The sequence below is a fragment of the Thunnus albacares genome, chromosome 4, assembly GCF_914725855.1.
Source record: "Thunnus albacares chromosome 4, fThuAlb1.1, whole genome shotgun sequence".
NCBI lineage: Eukaryota > Metazoa > Chordata > Actinopteri > Scombriformes > Scombridae > Thunnus > Thunnus albacares.
This window is the reverse complement of record NC_058109.1, coordinates 2,727,635-2,747,221: the sequence shown is the minus strand read 5'-3', so window position 1 is coordinate 2,747,221 and position 19,587 is coordinate 2,727,635. Positions and strand designations below refer to the sequence as shown.

Sequence of the window (19,587 nt, the reverse complement as noted above, 5' to 3'; positions counted from 1 at the left end):
GGCTATTTTAAGAGCGACTTGATCCATTTTATACATACGATTATTGATCCATCTATATAGATAATGTTGGGACTCAGTAGGAGCAGTTTGGTTATTAGTAATAATTAATAATTACCAAAGATCATTATTAATTATGAAAAATAAATAAAGTTATAAATGTAAATCAATAACTATGGGGCATTACCCTGATGTCAGGGACCAATAACCAAAACAGTGAAGTCAGTCTCAAAAGGGGTGTTCACTTTAAGAATGTCAATATCTGAGAGACACTGACATTTATAAAGATATAAAGAAGAACAGTGAAGGTTTGAGTCTAAGCTCTGACTCTCTCAATCAGCCACTTTTCACAATAAATGAGCACAATAATCACAGAAGACTTCTCTTATAGATATAACAGTGTTTATTAAACAATGGCAAAGTTAACAAAGTTAGCTGATGCTTTGACCAATAAATCACTATCTTAAAATCTAATTCTACCTAAGCAACAACAGCTATATACAGTGAAAATGCATGCAAGCGGGAGCGTGCGTGTGCTCTGTCGTCTTGCGCGAGCCTCCCTCACTCTAAATCTGGCAAAATGTGAGTTTGAGAAGGGCACCTTGAGATACCTATGCAGGCAAGTCGGTCAGGGTCAGGTTCATCCCATTGAGGCAAAAGTTAGCACTATAACTGAGTTCCCTGTTCCCACCACCAGGCGTGCCCTTTGGGTGACAGGCTACTACAGAAGTTTCTGTAGGAACTTCTCCACAGTGGTTCATCCCCTGACTAGTCTCACCGGCCCTAAAGCAGAGTATAGGTGGACCCCGGAGTGCCAACACGCTTTTGAGAGTGTGAAAGCCCTCCTGTGCCACGCTCCTGTACTCACTGCCCCTAATTTCTCCCAGCCTTTTAAGTTAGAGGTTGATGCCAGCGCTGTAGGTGCCAGGGCTGTGTTAATGCAGGAGGATGCTGATGGGATAGAGCATCCCATCAGTTACTTCTCCCACAAATTCAACAAGCATCAGTTCAAGCACATTGCCATGAGAAGGAGACACTAGCCCCACTGTGGTCTCTGCAACACTTTGAGGTATACATTGGTTCCTGCAGTTTGTCCCCCCCCCCCCCCCCCCCCCCCCCCCCCTTTTTCCTTACTGAAAGTGCTTGCTCATGGGGGAATTGTTGGGTCTCTCTTTAAATTAAAGAGTACCATCTAGACCTGCTCTGTGTGAAACGTGCCCTTAGATTACTTTTGTTGTGATTTGGCACTATATAAATAAAACTGAATAGAATTGAATTGAATTGAATTTTTTGCAGAATAAGTTGTGGGGAGGTCTGTTGTATAAGCCTCTTGAGCTCTTCTGTCACATCTGTTTTGTTTCTATTATCTGGATTTTATGCTGCTGTATATATGGGGAAATAACTAAATCTAAATGCAATAAAAAAAAATACCAGTGAAATCCTTCAGTTAAAACCATTTATTGTTTGTGAAAACAAACAGTAACTTCTTCTTCCAAAACAAATACCAGTTTGCGGCCAAAGTGGAGAAATCATGTTGAATCCATCAAGTGCACTAGTATAATACATTATTATAGTATTACTAGTATAGTACATTAGTAATAACATTAGCTGCAATAACACCTGGAGGTCATTTTACTATATTTACATAAACTCTGCTTTATATTCAGTCCAGATCAGACCATGAAACCCTCCTGCAGTTTGTGGTTCAATGTCTCCATCTAGTGGCCGAACATTTTAACAGCTGTTATCTCAAATCTGTGGGACAACTACAAACCAGTGATATCAAATTCACAAATTACAATGATTTTAAAACAGGGCTGTAGATACCATTGATCATACTGAGGTAATGTCCTCTGTATTTTATTTTACTGTAATCATGTGTGTGTGTGTGTGTGTGTGTGTGTGTGTGTGTGTGTGTGCTATTACACAAGTGCAGCTGGGAATACTGTCAGTTAGGGGTACCCTGTATATTATAAGTAAGGGATACCCTGGAATATTAAAGGAATGGAGTATCATGGACTATTATAAGTAAGGGGTATGATGGAATATCGTATGAAAGGACTATTTTAATTTAGAAAAATATAGACAGCAGGAGATTTGTGTGATTTGAAGGCTTCCTGTAGATACAATTTACTAACAGAAACAGAGAGAAAAGAGACAAATAGTTAAAAAACGTGATGGATCCTGTAGAGTCTGTGTGTATTGTTACATATGATTAAAAGGAGGTCAGAACTAAAACATGATGACAATAAATCTGAACACATTTCCTGCTTCACTTTTTATTGCTTTCCACACAAGGTTTTCCAGTAAAAAAGAATCACAGCAGGTTACAGGTTACATGAACATCCAGCAAACATCAGGAATCATTTACATTTTCTACATTTAGCAGGTTTTCTTATTCAGAGAGAAACAGCAGAGAAAACTTCAGCTCTTAAATCACCAACATGAACCCAAATTCACATCCACTTTAAAACTCACATGTCCACCTTAAAACTCACATGTCCACCTTGAATAAAACTCCTCCTCTGATTAAATGACAGAATTCAAACTGATGAAAACTGAATAAAAACACTTTTACAGACAGAATTATTTTGACTTCATCACATCAAATTAAAACCTTAACAAATATTTCAAATTATTTCATATACAGTTTTACATACAGTATATTTAATTAAACAGTTAATTACATTTAATGTTTGTAAATTTTATCATTTGAACTAGAATTTAAAATAAAGTTCAACATGCAGTAATTGATTCTTGGCTGTTGGTCTTAATGGCTCCACACAAAGTCAACATCAGAAAACATTAACAACCATTTAAAATGACACAGTATCAATAAAAAACTAAAGGCTGAAGAGACCAAATATAAAGATCAGAAAATAAGTCAAATCATTTTATGTTTGACAAAAATAGCAACAAGTGAAACAACATGAACATATTTTGGGATAATGAGACAGCAGGAGGACAGAAGCTTCAGAGGTTAAATTCAGCGACTTTTCCCTTTAAGAAATAAATGAAAGTAATTAAAAGAACCATCCTCTTTGTCTGTAACTGCTCTGTTCTACTGTCACAGAGACCTTCAGTGGGGAAATCTTCAGTTCATTCACAGTGCTAATGTATGGAAACAGTCTGTCAGTGAAAGTGTGTTTGAAGGTGTGTATGTGTGTGTTGGTATCAGGATCAGAGAACAACAGATTTCTTCTGTTCCAGTCCAGATTCACTCTGATCCTCTGGAGCTTCTTCTTCACTGGAAGAACAGTGTCTGGAGCTGATGGTGAGCGTGCTGCATATTTACCTTCATTGAACATGATTGTCCATAATCCAGACTGTATGATTCCCTTCCTCTGGACAGACTCTGATAACACACCCAGTGACCAGTTTGTATTGTCTCCAACCTCGACATCCCAGCTGTGAGTCCCTGAGTTAAAGCCCTCAGAGCCCAGGACAGAGAGATAATAATTAAACCTCTCTGGATTATCAGGAAGCTGCTGTATCTCTCCTCCTACTCTCACACTGGTCAGATCTTCAGACAGGATGAATTCTGGACCAGCAGTATTTGGATCCAGAATGACAGGAGTGTAGGAGACCATCTCCTTCATGTTGTTCCAGATGTTGAAGGTCAGGTTGCCCAGGTGTTTGGCCTGGTCTATCAGAGCTCCTGAGAGCAGCTGTGGATCATCCAGCAGGAGGCAGCGCTGGACTCTTTCCACTGCAGCCTTGTAGTTGTGCAGGAATGAAACGTCTTCAGCTCTCAGCTCCTCCTCTGTGGCTCTGACTGTGTGTGAAAGAGCTGCTATCTCTCTGCTCAGAGCCTCCATCTTCTCCTTTATCATCTGACTCTTCTGTTTCTCTTCCTCCCTCAGAGCAGCCATCCTGGTCTCCTCTTCCTCTTCTAGAAACTGGTGAAGCTTCTTAAACTGCTCCTTAATCTGTCTCTCTGTGTGTCGGGCCTGGACCTCAATGTGTTCTGCTGTTTGATCAAACTTCACTTTAACTTCTTCACAAACCTTTAACTTCTCCTTTAAGGACATCAGAGTTTCTTCAAGTTCCTTCTTGTGTTGTCGTGCAGCTTCACTGATGGGTCTGAATCTGTGGTTGGTGTGTTGTTCTGAATCTCTGCAGACGAGACACACTGGCTGCTGATGGTCCAGACAGAAGAGTTTGAGTTTCTCAGAGTGCAGACTGCAGAGAGCCTCTGAAGCTCTCTGATCTCTGTCCTGTAAGAAGGACTCACACAGGTTCTTTAACACCAGGTTACAAAGTGGTTCTTCCTTTGAAGATCTTCTCTTACAAACTGGACACTCACGTGTTTGTTTCTCTCTCCACCAGCTCTTCAGACAGTCTTTACAGAAGCTGTGGCTACATGACAGAACAACAGGATCTCTAAAGACGTCATGACAGACCGGACAGCAGAGATCCTCCTCTGATCTGGAAGACATTTTGTCTCCGAGTGAAGCTGAAAACACAGCAGACAGTTAGTACAGTCAGTCATGGCTCCCCTCCCTCCTCTACTAATTTCACTGACATTACTTTCACTTTGACTGCAGTTTTTAGTCAAACTCACATTCAGTGTGTGGAGAGTCAGCAGGTTGAAGCAGCCGAGTTCTAGTTTTCCACTTTTCTCTCGTGTAGCTGTACTCACTCAGAGGAAGTTGTTAGTTTGGTCTGAAGGTGAATCTGATCGTCTGTTTTTCAGTCTGTGTGTCTCCTTAGAGATGAAGAATAAACTGTTTCCTGCTTTGTCTCAGGTGAGTCAGGTGAGGGGTGGAGCTTTGTCAGACCTCCTCTAATAAATGCTGTCGCTTCACATGTAACACAGGGTGTGTTTCATTCCGGTGTTCAAAAACACACCTACCATCATATCTTCAGATCACAGACTAACAGGTTTTATCTGTACAGTACAGAACATCATGACCTTTATAAAGCTTAAAAAATAAACCGTCATTCAGAGGGGCAGTGGTTCTGTTGCGATGGAGCTTTTATTGTGCAGGAACTTAAGGTTCATGTAGCAGTGGTGTAGGCAGAAATTGTATTTTGGGTGGGCCATCTTTTCCCAGAAAAATTGATGAATGAAAAGTTAGAAGAAGAAAAAAGAACAAACACAAACTGAAAAACAAGCAACCAGTTTACTTTGCAAAGTTTCGTATCACAAAGTCAATAACAGTAAAACACTGTCTATCCAACATGCTCAACCAACAGAGCATCAGACTATAAAGGCTGAACACAACACTATAGACAAAAAGTATATATATATATATATATATATATATATATATATATATATATATATATATATATATATATATAGAGAGAGAGAGAGAGAGAGAGAGAGAGAAATAACAAAATCTAAATGTAATTTCTTTTTTTTTGCCACAATTTAAAAATACCAGTGAAATCCTTCAGTTAAAGCTATTTATTGTTTGTGAAAACAAACAAAAAGCAACACCATTTACAACAGAGGAAAAGGGGGCTGTAAGTCGAGTCAAATCAAAGAACTACTTAAAAAATTAACAGTAACTTCTACTTCTACGTCCAACAAAGTGCGCTAGTGTATCTATCAAGTGCACTAGTATAATACATTATCATAGTATTACTAGTATAGTACATTAGTAATAACATTAGCTGCAATAACACCTGGAGGTCATTTTACCATGTTTACATAAACTCTGCTTTATATTCAGTCCAGATCAGGCCATGAAACCCTCCTGCAGTTTGTGGTTCAATGTCTCCATCTAGTGGCCGAACATTTGAACAGCTGTTATCTTAAACCTGTGGGACAACTACAAACCAGTGATACCAAATTCACAAATTACAATGATTTTAAAACAGGGCTGTAGACACCATTGATTACACTGAGGTAATGTCCTCTGTATTTTATTTTACTGTAATCGTGTGTGTTTGTGTGTGTGCTGTTATACAAGTGCAGCTGGGAATATTGTCTGTAAGGGGGACCCTGTGTATTATAAGGAAGGGATACCCTGGTATATTAAAGGAAAGGGTATCATGGACTGTTATAAGTAAGGGGTATGATGGAATATTGTAGGAAAGGGGTAAGACAGGAAATGGCTATTTTAAGAGCGACTTGATCCATTTTATACATACGATTATTGATCCATCATTATAGATACTGTTGGGACTCAGTAGCAGCGGTTTGGTTATTAGTAATAATTAATAATTACCAAAGATAATTATTAATTATTAAAAATAAATAAAGTTATAATTGTAAATCAATAACTATGGGGCATCACCCTGATGTCAGGGACCAATAACCAAAACAGTGAAGTCAGTCTCAAAAGGGGTGTTCACTTTAAGAATGTCAATATCTGAGAGACACTGACATTTATAAAGATATAAAGAAGAACAGCGAAGGTTCGAGTCTAAGCTCTGACTCTCTCAATCAGCCACTTTCCACAGTAAATGAGAACAATAATCACAGAAGACTTCTCTTTAAAGATATAACAGTGTTTATTAAACAATGGCAAAGTTAACAAAGTTAGCTGATGCTTTGACCAATATCATCATTTCACTATCCTAAAATCTAATTCTACCTAAGCAACAACAACAGCTACATACAGTGAAAACGCATGCAAGCGGGAGCGTGCGTGTGTGTGTGTATGAATATGGGAGTGTAGATGGGTATATGTGTGTCTCTGTGTGTGTGTGTGGGCAAGATGGTCTGGGAAGATGATGTCGCATGAGATTTAGGATGACTGATGTGATCTCGTGATATGACGTCATGCAATCTTAAGGATGGCAGATATAATGAAGTGATGTGTCTGATGGTAGATAACGTGGGGCAGAGCGGCGCTGTGTTCCACGCTATGTGACCATCAGATGTGTAAGTGTGACAGGGAGAACCTGTACCTGTGTAGTAGGGGAACAGTGCTACTATCACCAGACGGCATCAAGACCAAGATCTAGTCCTGGCCACCCAACACAATTCGACTCAGACCTACAAGGTGCTGTGGTGCTAGGAAGAGTAGAACTTCAGGAATTTTCAGTGTCACAGGGTTTACCTGACAGGGGTTATAGTCTAGTGTGTTACCTCTGTACCTGTACTCGTGTGTAATATCACCTAAATGCTCCCCTTATTCCCTTCCCCGACAGTTGCAGGAATAAGTCGCCTCTACTTTGGAGAGTTGCCTCTATGAAATGATCAATAAACAGCTTGAGTTTAAACCACATCAATAGAGGGTTTATTCTAGTACTGGAACTAAAAAAATAAAAGAAAATACAATAATAATAATAAATAATATTACTGTGACTAACAGTAGCTTGGAAGCCATTCTCAATGAACCATGTTCAAGTCAAAATAAAAAATAAAATTAAAGTCAAATCAGTTTCACCCCTCACAGACTAACTCTCACCAGTGAGGTACAAATAATCTATTACCCCATAACAATATCACACAGCAGAGTTAAATATGTACCTTAAACGTGGGGACTGCAAACCCCAAATAGAAGCCAAAAAAATTGGAAAACATGTATCCAATAAAGGAAACGTCTATCAGCACAGCAAATAACAACTGCAATTGACAGCTTCTTCTTAACAGCAGTCCAAATAATGGCTGAACAGAAACACCACTTTTACCATATAACAGTGAAAACACCAATGCACATCACAGTTACACTACCATGGTCAGATAGGTCAGATAACTACAAGACATGTACTGTCACACAGATAGAGTCAGATGAGTTGTCTGTGTGTGAAACCACAAATGTGATTAACAGTTTGCATTGCTATTATTGTCTGCTATGCTTTCTTCTTGCCCAGTGTTTGTGATAGAATCTCATGTGGCAGGAAAAAAACCCCCCCGTTTGGTCAGAAGAGTGGGCTGCTGGCCGCAGTCTTCAGAGCAACCCAAGGGTGAACTAGTCCACGCAGGAGGCGTGACCTGTGGGTTACACAGTCCATGTCCCTGAAACAAAGAGTCCTTAATCCCTGAGGAAAAGCTAGAGAGTCTGTACAGTTCAACAGTTCCTGAGTTTAACAAAGGCTTGTCTGGGCAGTTATTGAGGCAATGTCTGGGCAGAGTTCTAGCTACATCTAGGTACACAAGGTATTAACCTACACAATCCTTTGCTGCTCTTTGGTCATCAACAATAACAACACAAAATCAAGAAAAGAAAACAAAAGAAAAAGGAAAGGTGGTTAGGTTAATAGGCTCACTCAAAGAGGTTGGAGTTATCTAGTGAAATGGTACAGACTGGTATGCTGAATGTCAAGGAGGGAGTCCAGTCTGACCTGTGTGTGTTTGAATGTTCCTGTACAGGTACATTAATTATTAATAACTAATCATTCAAAAATGATTAACTATTGATTATTGTGCATAAATATTCCAAAAAAGGCTGATATATTGAGGGCCTCACACGGGGCACCATTATGTTGGTACTGAGTACAACATATAGACAGCAGGAAATTTGTGTGATTTGAAGGATACCTGTGGAGACAATTTACTAACAGAAACAGAGAAACGAGACAAATAGTTAAAAAAACGTGATGGATCCTGTAGAGTCTGTGTGAATTGTTACTTTTGATAAAATGAAGGTCAGAACTAAAACATGATGAAAGTAAATCTGAACATATTCCTTCCACACAAAGTTTTCCAGCTGAAGACTCACAGCAGGTTACAGGTGACATGAACATCAGCACACATCAGCAATCATTTACATTTTCTACATTTAGCAGCTTTTCTTATTCTTATTCCTTATTTCTTTATCCTTATGTCTTATTCAGAGATAAACAGCAGAGGAAACATCAGCTCTTAAATCTTGGTGATGAACCCAAGCTCACATGTCCACCTTAAATAAAAACCCCTCCTCTGATTAAATGACAGAATTCAACTGACGAAAACTGAATAAAAACATTTTACTTTTTATTTTGACTTCATCACATCAAATGAAAACCTTTACAAATATTTTGAATTATTTCATATAGAGTTTTACATACTGTATATTTAGTTAAACAATGAATTACATTTAATGTAACTCTATAATCTGAACTTGAATTTAAAATAAAGTTCATCATGCAGTTATTGATTCTTGGCTGCTGGTCTTCATGGCTCCTCACAAAGTCAACATCAGAAAACATTAACAACCATTTAAAATGACACAGTATCAATAAAAAAAACTAAAGGCTGAAGAGACCAAATATAAAGATCAGAAAATAAGTCAAATCATTTTATGTTTGACAAAAACAGCAACAAGTGAAACAATATGAACATATTCTTCAACTTCAGAGGTTAAATTCAGTGACTTTTTCCTTTAAGAAATAAATGAGAGTAATTATAAGAACCATCATCATTGTCTCTAACTGCTCTGTTCTACTGTCACAGAGACCTTCAGGGGCAAAATCTTTAGTGGGACTTTATCCCAAGTGTAAATGTATGGAAACAGTCTGTCAGTGAAAGTGTGTGTGAAGCTGTGTATTTTGGTGTTAGTATCAGGATCAGAGAACGACAGATTTCCTCTGTTCCAGTCCAGATTCACTCTGATCCTCTGGAGCTTCTTCTTCAATGGGAGATCAGTGTGAAGACCTGGTGGTGACCATGCTGAGTATTTATCATTATAGAAACATATTGCCCATAATCCAGACCGTATGTCTCCCTTCCTCTGGACAGACTCTGATAACACACCTAGTGACCAGTATGTATTGTCTCCAACCTCGACATCCCAGCTGTGAGTCCCTGAGTTAAAGTCCTCAGAGGCCAGGACAGAGGAAATGGTGTTAAACCTCTCTGGATTATCAGGAAGCTGCTGTTTCTCTCCTCCAAATCTCACACTGGTCAGATCTTCAGACAGGATGAGTTCTGGATAAACAGTGTTTGCATCCAGAATGACAGGAGTGTATGAGACCATCTCCTTCATGTTGTTCCAGATGTTGAAGGTCAGGTTGCCCAGGTGTTTGGCCTGGTCTATCAGAGCTCCTGAGAGCAGCTGTGGATCATCCAGCAGGGGGCAGCGCTGGACTCTTTCCACTGCAGCCTTGTAGTTGTGCAGGAATGAGACGTCTTCAGCTTTCAGCTCCTCCTCTGTGGCCCTGACTGTGTGTGAAAGAGCTGCTATCTCTCTGCTCAGAGCCTCAATCTTCTCCTTCATCATCTGACTCCTCTGCTCCTCTTCCTCCCTCAGAGCAGCCATCCTGGCCTCCTCTTCCTCTTCTAGAAACTGGTGAAGCTTCTTAAACTGCTCCTTAATCTGTCTCTCTGTGTGTCCGGCCTGGACCTTAATGTGTTCTGCTGTTTGATCAAACTTCACTTTAACTCGTTCACAAACCTTTAACTTCTCCTTTAAGAGCTTCAGAGTTTCCTCAAGTTCCTTCTTGTGTTGTCGTGCAGATTCATCAACGGGTCTCAATCTGTGGTTGGTGTGTTTTTCTGAATCTCTGCAGATGCGACACACCGGCTGCTGATGGTCCAGACAGAAGAGTTTGAGTGTCTCGGAGTGCAGACTGCAGAGAGCCTCTGAAGCTCTCTGATCTCCGTCCTGTAAGAAGGACTCACACAGGTTCTTTAACACCAGGTTACGAGGTGGTTCTGGCCTTGAAGATCTTCTCTTACAAACTGGACACTCATGTGTTGGTTTCTCTCTCCACCAGCTTTTCAGACAGTCTTTACAGAAGCTGTGGCTACATGACAGAACAACAAGATCTCTAAAGACGTCATGACAGACCTGACAGCAGAGATCCTCCTCTGATCTGGAAGCCATTTTGTCTCTGAGTGAAGCTGAAAACACAGCAGACAGTTAGTACAGTCAGTCATGACTCCCCTCCCTCCTCTACTAACCTCACTGACATTTACCCTCCACCCACATTCATTTTAAGTTGTGAATCACTGTATCTTAAATTCCCTTTATTGCAACACTTGCAAAAACTTTTCCTTCCACTCTAAGACATTAGGCAAAATAAAGCAGGCAAACATTCAAAGAATATTTACATTTTAAATGCATACAGCGTATATTGCAACCAATAAAACTGTTTCAATGCTGAGTGTCTGCTGGGCTCCTGCAGACTTGATGGGTGCACCTCCCTTCTGGAGATGTTACTATGAAAACTTGCTGTTGGAGACTTAATACCACTCTGTTCTAACCTGAGGGTTATACTACAAAGCGAGATTAGTGTGTTAGCGAGGTATGTTGAGCCTCAAGCCAGGGTTTTCAATGTCACAAAGGTGTCTCTCTTTTAACCTGGCTAGATCACCATGGTAACTTATGCTGCAAACTTAACCTGGTCTGGAGCAGGTTATGTTCCGAGTTTTGGGTTAAATTGGCAATAAAAAGCACCGTCCTTTCACTAACTACCTGATTTGCTGCCAAGTTGTTTAACAATGCTGGTACTGCAGATATTAGAACACTGATTAGAAAATTGATTAGTCTTTTATCGTACTTATCATTCATTTTATATGTCATACTGTAAATTTGTAATGGTGCAATAGGTTAGGGTTACTTATGGGATGGGAGTTTGTTACAATATATCAAAGTTTATTTCAAATCTTTTTAAAAAAAAAAACAAAACTAAAAACTAATGAAAAAATACTTTGTATAAAACAAATAAAATAAGATTAATTAATCTATTGGTATTTATCACAGATAACATTTAATCTATAATATTAATTTCACTTTGATTTGGCCAAAACTTAAAGTGATTTCCACTTATCCTTCATTATGGGACAGAGTTAGACCTGAATGCACTTTTTGAGTATAATGTTTCAATCTGCTGCATCAAGTTTAAAGTTTAAGAGCTCTGGATGTGGGAGACACGGAGAGAGCATTGAGTGGTGAAATAAGTAAATGAACTAATTACAAAACAGTTTTTTAATTGCCAAATTTACACAATCAGCAGTTTTCTGCCGGCATTCCTCTCTCACCTTATTTGCAGCAAGTGTTGCTTTTTGCTGTTATAATGTATTAATATTCAGCTGTTCAATACATTTTTTCCTGCCATTAAAAATGCATCTTGAAGTCTCTCCTTCTTTAAAAATTAGTCTTAACTTACAACATTTACTTATGGCTTAAGTGTCCTTATTAACAGAGGAACATACCCATTAATGTACCATTTTCTTGACAGTTTATTTCCACAGATGTAAACAACTTGTGGATAATAATAATAAATTTCAAATGAACTTCACAAGGGATGAACAGCAAGGAGTGGAAAATGTAATCTTATCAAATTCAACCTCACCAAAATGCAGAGACAAAGAGAATTACATATATAATTTAAAGACCACCAATATTGAGGGATTTTATACTTGAGCACAGATAAATGTGTTTTTTAATTATAAAACTCACCAAGCAGGATTCAGCGTTCATATTCAGGATACAGTTAAATTATTCCATCTTACACTTCAACTAAAGGTTGCCGGTCAGTTTCCAGATGAAGTTTCTGTTCTTTAGTCACAGAGAGGTAGATGCTGTTTTGAACTCAGCTTGCTCTTTCTTCTTCTTCTTGAATGTCCAGTCCCCCCTTAAAAAGCTACTTCCATCTTTCACAAACCACAACTTCTTGTCATCTTTCAGTTTTGTTTTGTACAGGCATCACCGACCCACCCCCGCTCTCTTGCTTGGTTTCCTCATTCAGGGACACTCTACGTGAGCACAGACTCGAACCATCAGACCACCTCCAAAAATATATACAAGTAGAAAACACCACATAACACAATCTACATCTATGATGGGAGATGTGCTTCCTTCTGCTCCAGCAAGATAAACCTTCTTCAACTTAGTTATTACTGTAATTATAGAAGCACAATGTTAAAAAGTTCATCTAATTTCTATGTCTACATCTCATCCTTCATAGGTCAAAAAGCAACTACAGCACAGAGTGAAAACCACACAACCTGATTTTCTGAAGATCTGACTTTCCTTTTGCAGAGTGAAACTTTCTCAAGAGAATATTCACAGAAGTGTTTACCACAAATGAAGAAATGTTTATTACATGTTGTACTTCCTGCCTCTGTCACCTTATCATTATTGTTAGGGGCCTATATTTCTTGTAAAAGCAAAGGCAAACTTTACTTTCATTACAATTCTTATCTGAAAGGCAAGAATGGAATATGCTATCACCAAATAGTGAAAAACTGAAAACAGATTTGTGTATCAGAACTTTGTTTTTTCTTCTTTCCTCTCCCATTAATCATCTCAACCCCTAGGTTGGGAACCACTGGACTAAACTAGCTAACTGTATATAAAGTAGTGTAAACTAGCTCCACATCCAGCAGCTACAACAGTAACATGCTGCTCTAACACTGATGCTTCACTATTAATAATCTAATGATGTCATATATAATAATATATCAGTCAGAGGGACCAAACCACTACTTTTACTGCAATACTTTAACTACATCAAGCTCATAATACTTATGTACTTTTACTTTTGTAGGATTTTTCATGCAGGACTTTTACTTGTAATATGTAGTATTTTTACATTGCTGTATTGGTACTTTTACTGAAAGGATCTGAGTACTTCTTCCAGCACTGCACATCTTGTGGAGTATTTTCATCAGCATGTATTGTTTATAGTATGTAGAAAACACTAAAGAACAAGTTCAACATTTTTCAAAATAAACATATTTGCTTTCTGGATGAGTTAGATGAGAAGGTGTTTCAGGAATAGAAGCTGTTGTGTATCTACTTTAACGGAAGAAATGATGACAAACATTTCCACAAAAACAGTTTGCTTCTTTTATTGAGTGAAATGAAATCCAGACAGGTGACTTTGAAGGTCACAACACCACAAACATAATCACACTTGGCATTACAAGTTTGCATATTCCTACTATTATCTCCTTCTGCAAGACTGCACCAAGAGCTTTGGCAACTTTATTTGTAAACTGAAAAAAATCAATAAAACAAATGATCCATGTAGCACAAAAAAAAAAAAAAAAAAAAAAAAAAAAAAAGGAGGCGGAGAAAGTCAGAACTAATGAGTAATAGTTGGCGGTCCTGTGTTTCTGGTCAGTTCTAGTAAAATGAAGGGAAGGTTTAAAGAGAGGGCAGGGAAATGGAAACATTTCAACCTGGGTTAGAAATCAGTTAACGTTGTATATTTAAATTACAACTTTCATGCCTGACTCATTCGTCTACCCACTACTGACATTCCTCTGAGGCTGCCTTTTCCATCAACAACAGAAAAAAAAAACCTCTTTATCTTATTATTTCCTTATCTGATATAATAATAATAATAATAATAATAATAATAATAATAATAATAATAATATTTATTTAAGTGTACATCATCTCAGCCATGTGTGACATCTTCTTGGGGATGTATAGATAATACTCCATGTAACCAGAAAGGTCCTCTATTGTGATGTCATCGACGTAGGCTCGCGCCTGCTCCGAGCACGAGCGTGGGGAACCTGACGACAACGCCGGAGACGATGACGATGAAGGCGACGAAGCTGCGGCGGCGTTACTGTTGGCGCTGAGAGTTCTGGGTGCATCTTGGCTCGGCAGGCTCCTCTCGCACTCTGAGATGACGTTGCGGAGCCCCGTGAAGGAGTACACCTCCACGCCGTTCCAGCTCAGGTGATGGGTGGGCTGGCACTGGCACTGAGACTCGGCCCCCTGCGTACTCTCTTTAGGGCCTTTTGGGGAATCGGAGCGGTTTCTCTGAGCACAGGAGGAGCAGGGAATGTGGGGGCCTTCTGCCGAACCGCTGCTGTGCAGCTTGGATAGAGCTCGGAAGTCGGCAGCTTCCGCGGGCGCTCCCGCTCCGGATTCCGCTCCGTCACAGGCGCTTTTCTCCGAGCCGTTCCCCTCGCTCGATCGAACATCTCCAGAGCTTCCTCCATCCTGCCTGGATGACGTCGCAGCAGTAGTAATGACAACGGGGATCTCTTGTAATGATGGTGAGGAAACCACGGCTCCAGCTCCGAACACCACGGGAGAAATGTGGCCCGCGGTGCCCGAAGGAGAGAGCTCTTTCTGGGCAGTGACGGCGACAGAGGAGGTCGTTCTTCCATCGACTGCGGGATGAGGCTCCGCAGGCTCTGGCATGGCCAGGCGCTGGTGCTTCAGGCAGACACTAGGGGGCGACAGTGCAGAGGCTGCAGAGGTGCTGCAGTAGGTGAACTTCGGGGGGTGGAGGATGGGGGACTTGGACCTCCGACGCCGTTGGGTTCTGGATGCTCCTCGAGATGTTTTCCTCATGCAGCTAAACATAGAAGAAGAAATAGGAAGAGGAACAGAAGAAGAGAAGAAGAGGAAAGGGAACAATGGGGGAAAAAACAACATTATGTCGCAATCACAGTCTTTAAAATCATGTGAGACACGTCTACATCTTATTATTAAAACTGTTATATCTTCATTTTGTTTTTCTTGATGGTGACAGTCAAGATAAAGACAGGAAACACAGGACTAGAGAGGGAGATGGCAACAATGGTTATGTGGAACGGATCTTAACCAGTAGGACTGCAGTAGTGTTTCCAGGTTGTTTTCATAAACATGAATATCCACAGTGAGACACCAGAACAACTGAGAGAAAGTTAAATCTCTTCTTCTTCGTCCTCTTTTCTGTTCACTATCACTGAACAAATCATTATTTTATGATCGTGACGTCTGACAGAATCAGCGTACGTATAAATTAATGACAACAACTGTGTGATCGACTGTATCGACCTTTAGGACAACAGAGGAAGTCACAGAGTGCCACAAAGTTCGTTATTCCCAGTTTCTCAAGTGGGAAATCCACCCAGTACAGTCAAGCCATTTGATTGAGAAGATCACTGATTTATTTTTTGTTGCCGAGACTGAAGAAGAAAGATATTCCACAGCCTGAAAGTTTAACCTTCTGTTCACGAGACGACACATCTACCTCCACCTACCCATGCCAGTTGTCCTTGGGGCAGCTGAGTTTGGGCTTCGCTCCGCTGTTGTCGAGACAAGCTCGAGACGCTCTGGGAGCCAACGCCTCGGAAACGCTCACAGCTCCAGGGACACTGGAGACAAGAGAGAAACTTATAGGGACTCTGTCAGAGCAAGAATGTCATTTAGTAACACCGAACCATCAGCATCACACACACACACACACACACACACACACACACAGAGGACTGAGCCCCGCCCCCTCGCTGCTCCTCACAACGCAACCATAAACGGCAGCGAAACATAGTCGAGACTCACAATGAGCTGAAATGAAACGAGAGCACAAAAATGAGATAAACAACATAAATAAACAGTCTCTGCTGCGTCTTGTTGTATCCTCTCCGTCTGACAGACAACTACACTTGTTAAAATACCGTAAGTGCAATAAAAGCCTTGCAAGTAAAAAGCCAGTAAGAGTAATTTATTACTGTTATCTGCACAAAAGAACAACACACCAGCAATTACCGCTTATTGCCACATGGTGGCGCCAAAGAGAACGAAACGGAGATCCTCCAGATGTCAACTTCAATCATTTAAAAATACATTTGAATGCAGTCGGATCATTTATATTATATTTTATGGATTTTTTCATAAGAATTGTACTGTGATGATTTGATCACATCAGTGGTTGCTCTTAAATTTAGTGTTTTTTTCTTTATTTGAAAATCTATCTGTTCATACATCTTGCACTGGATTCTGTCTGTACTGTTTTAGTGCATATTAACTGGTTTAACTGGTAACTGTTTCTGTTGCCCACTTTGCCAGGTCTCTCGTTAAATAAGGGAAAAACAAGTTTTCATTCTATTAACTCTTGGTGTCAAAATTAATGATTTAAATCTTACTGTAATTAAATCTTAGCTACAAAATTAGATTCCTCAAGGTTTTGACATTTTAGTTTTTAATTAGTTTTGTGTGAGTTTTTATGCATGAATACTTTCTTTATTGAAGTAATAACTTACTTTCTACTGTTTTCTGTTAATCACTTTGAATCGTTTTTGTATGAAACTCTCACACAGAGATACATTTGAGACATGAAATCTATAATATACAGTATACTGTACGTTTGGTAGTTCTGCTCTACTATTGCATGATTTCAAAATAAAACACCTGTCACATTTAAAACTAATATTCCTAAAAATATCTGTGCAGCTCTTTTCATGACTTTTCCAAAAACCTTTTGGGTTTGTACTTTTATCCCGACCTGGATATGGCATTTTTCAAATTTCATGACTTCATCGGGTTTATCATGACCGTACCGTCACCGATGATGTCATTATCTGGCATTTTACGGTATGTGGTGACGACAAACAACCATGACAGCAGCAGAAAACAAGAGTGTAGATAGAAAGCAGAGGTTCGGTCGGCGCGGTTTGCTCATATTTACCTCTCAGCATCCACCCTCAGCTTCTTAAAGGCAGTCTGCAGCGTCTCCTCTTCGCAGTCCTTCCCTCCTGCCTCCATGGTGGGAGGAGGCCGCTCTGACCAGCCACCCAGCTAAAGCACAAACACACAGCAGTGATTCAGCACTGAAGTATGGATTATCACGCAGTTATAGGCTGCTGGTTGGCTAACAGTGAACAGAGCATGTTACACCTGTCCTCAAAACGCTACACTGGCTTCCAGTGTGTACTTGAATAGACGTTATGGTTCCTCAGCTTGTCTATAAAGGTCTGAACGGCCTTGTCCCATCATATATATGTCAGACCTCTCAGCTCATCTGCTTCTAATATTATTTATCGATTTTTTTCTCAGAGCACCTGAGATGTGCTCAGTCTCTCATCTCTTTTAGAAATGGTGTTTCTCTGTTGCTCTACAATAATGTGAAATACATTACAATTACTATTACATACATACTCTGTAATTAACTCATCTAGATGTGAGTCCTCCTGTTTGCTTATTGGAAATGGCTATTATCATTATTAGTGCTGTCATCACTAAAGTAAAGCTGCAACAATTAGTTGATCGATTAATCACTTAGTTGCCAGCTACTAAATAATCGTCAACTATTTTGATAATTGATTCATTGTTTTGAATGGATGAATTCTCTGATTCCAGCTTCTCAAATGTGAATATTTTCTGGTTTCTTTAGTCGTCTATGATAATAAACTGAATAGAAACAAGACATTTGAAGACGTCATCTTGGGCTTTGGCAAACAAGGATCACCATTTTTCACAATTTTCTGACATTTATAGACCAAACAACTAATCAATCATTGAGAATCTGTCTTTAAACACATTTAAACATGTTTTTCTTGCTGTAATCATTCCTCCTGTTCATACTGACCATTAGAAGATCCCTTCATAATGACCTTACAATGGAAGTGATGGAGGACAAAATCCACAGTCCTCCTTCTGTGCAAAAATGTATTTAAAGTTTATCTGAAGCTAATATGAAGCTTCAGCGTCCAAATGAGTCAAATCAAGTAGATATCTTTCAACGTTACAGTCTTTTTAGTGCCAAAGTTCCTCTTTTTGTTACTATACTTCCACCTGCAGCTCAACAGGGAAACACTGTCCGAGGAAACACAAAGAGGGAATTTGATGCTAAAAAGACTGTAAATGTGTCAAATATCCACTTGATATGACTAACTCAGACTGATGAAGCTGAATATAAGCTTCACAGAGACTTTTAAATGACTGTGTGGACACACTGTGGATTTTGGCCTCCATCACTTCCATTGAAAGCACATTTGAAGGATCTTTTAATATCCAGTATGAACAGGAGGAATGATTACAGCGAGGAAAACCTCTTTCATTGCTCATATGGACACCTGACTGCTGGTTTAAGACATACTGGAATAACTGTAAATCTGTACTTTAAAACAGGGGTATAGTCAGATATATTGATTGTCAATTTCCTCATGTATAATTGTCCAGACTGTTAATTCTGACTCACATCCTGTGAATGATGAGCAAACACGTTTCTGGAGCCAAAAATAACTACAAAACACAAGACGTGAAATAAATTGTAGCCAAACATTTGTGGTGTTTAAAGATTATATTTCAGTAGACATATTACAGATATATTCGATAATCCTTAAACAAAACAACAGCGACAACATTGGCCAGTTCTGCTTGTAAACATCAGCACCTCCCACCCTTCTGGCTAACGCTTGTGTTAGCTGCTAGGCTAACAGGCTAGTTAGCCACGGGACGTAGGTTTTAATTGTTAACGGTTCCGAGCAGTTCTGAAATCTTACAAAAACACAATGGTGGTGATACTCACGGTTAAGGATATCCTGGTCGCAGTGAAGAAAGATATACCCGGGGCATAAAGGGCGTTTCACTCGCAACAGGCCCTCAGATGTTGACTAGCCAGTGAGGCTAAGCTAAAGCTAGCTTCAGGGACTGACTGGTTCTCCTCGAAAACACGACCTGCACCTTTAATAAAGACACGGCACGCGGATGTCCAGACTCGTCTCACGGTATCAATCGCGGATTAATATTAATCGTGAACAACAACAGAGATAAACAGCGCAGATTTTAAGGCCTAATACGCGACTTTTCTGTCCTCAGCCTTGTTTACAGTCGAAACGGTCGCAGTGACTCTGCAACAACGCGCAGCGCTGCTGACGTCACCGGCCAAAAAACCCACACTGACGTCACTCCCCGCTATTTATGTCGACCCTGCAAGTTAGAAAATGTTCAAACTAACATTATATTTTCACACAGCAGCTGAACTCACCGCGGCTTTATGTAATAGCATTAAATACTTTTCATGTTTCAGAGA

At 39.7% G+C, this 19,587-nt stretch overlaps 3 protein-coding genes across 3 annotated transcripts; all 3 read right to left on the bottom strand.

The window, feature by feature from the left end:
- Positions 1-3,020: 3,020 nt before the first annotated feature.
- LOC122980490 (nuclear factor 7, brain-like) lies at positions 3,021-4,777 on the bottom strand. The gene is made up of 2 exons (XM_044348549.1): positions 4,562-4,777; positions 3,021-4,453 (listed from the first exon to the last, which is right to left on the bottom strand). The coding sequence occupies exon 2, from the start codon at positions 4,434-4,436 to the stop codon at positions 3,021-3,023; it is 1,416 nt and encodes a 471-aa protein (XP_044204484.1). The 5' UTR covers positions 4,437-4,453; positions 4,562-4,777.
- A 4,528-nt stretch (positions 4,778-9,305) lies between these two features.
- LOC122980489 (E3 ubiquitin-protein ligase TRIM35-like) lies at positions 9,306-10,703 on the bottom strand. Its single transcript, XM_044348548.1, has one exon. It carries the CDS (start codon positions 10,701-10,703, stop codon positions 9,306-9,308), a length of 1,398 nt encoding a protein of 465 aa, XP_044204483.1.
- Positions 10,704-13,649: 2,946 nt separating this feature from the next.
- Positions 13,650-19,587, bottom strand: oser1 (oxidative stress responsive serine-rich 1). The gene is made up of 4 exons (XM_044348303.1): positions 19,084-19,587; positions 17,242-17,351; positions 15,818-15,931; positions 13,650-15,147 (listed from the first exon to the last, which is right to left on the bottom strand). The coding sequence occupies exons 2-4, from the start codon at positions 17,316-17,318 to the stop codon at positions 14,214-14,216; spliced, it is 1,125 nt and encodes a 374-aa protein (XP_044204238.1). The 5' UTR covers positions 17,319-17,351; positions 19,084-19,587; the 3' UTR covers positions 13,650-14,213.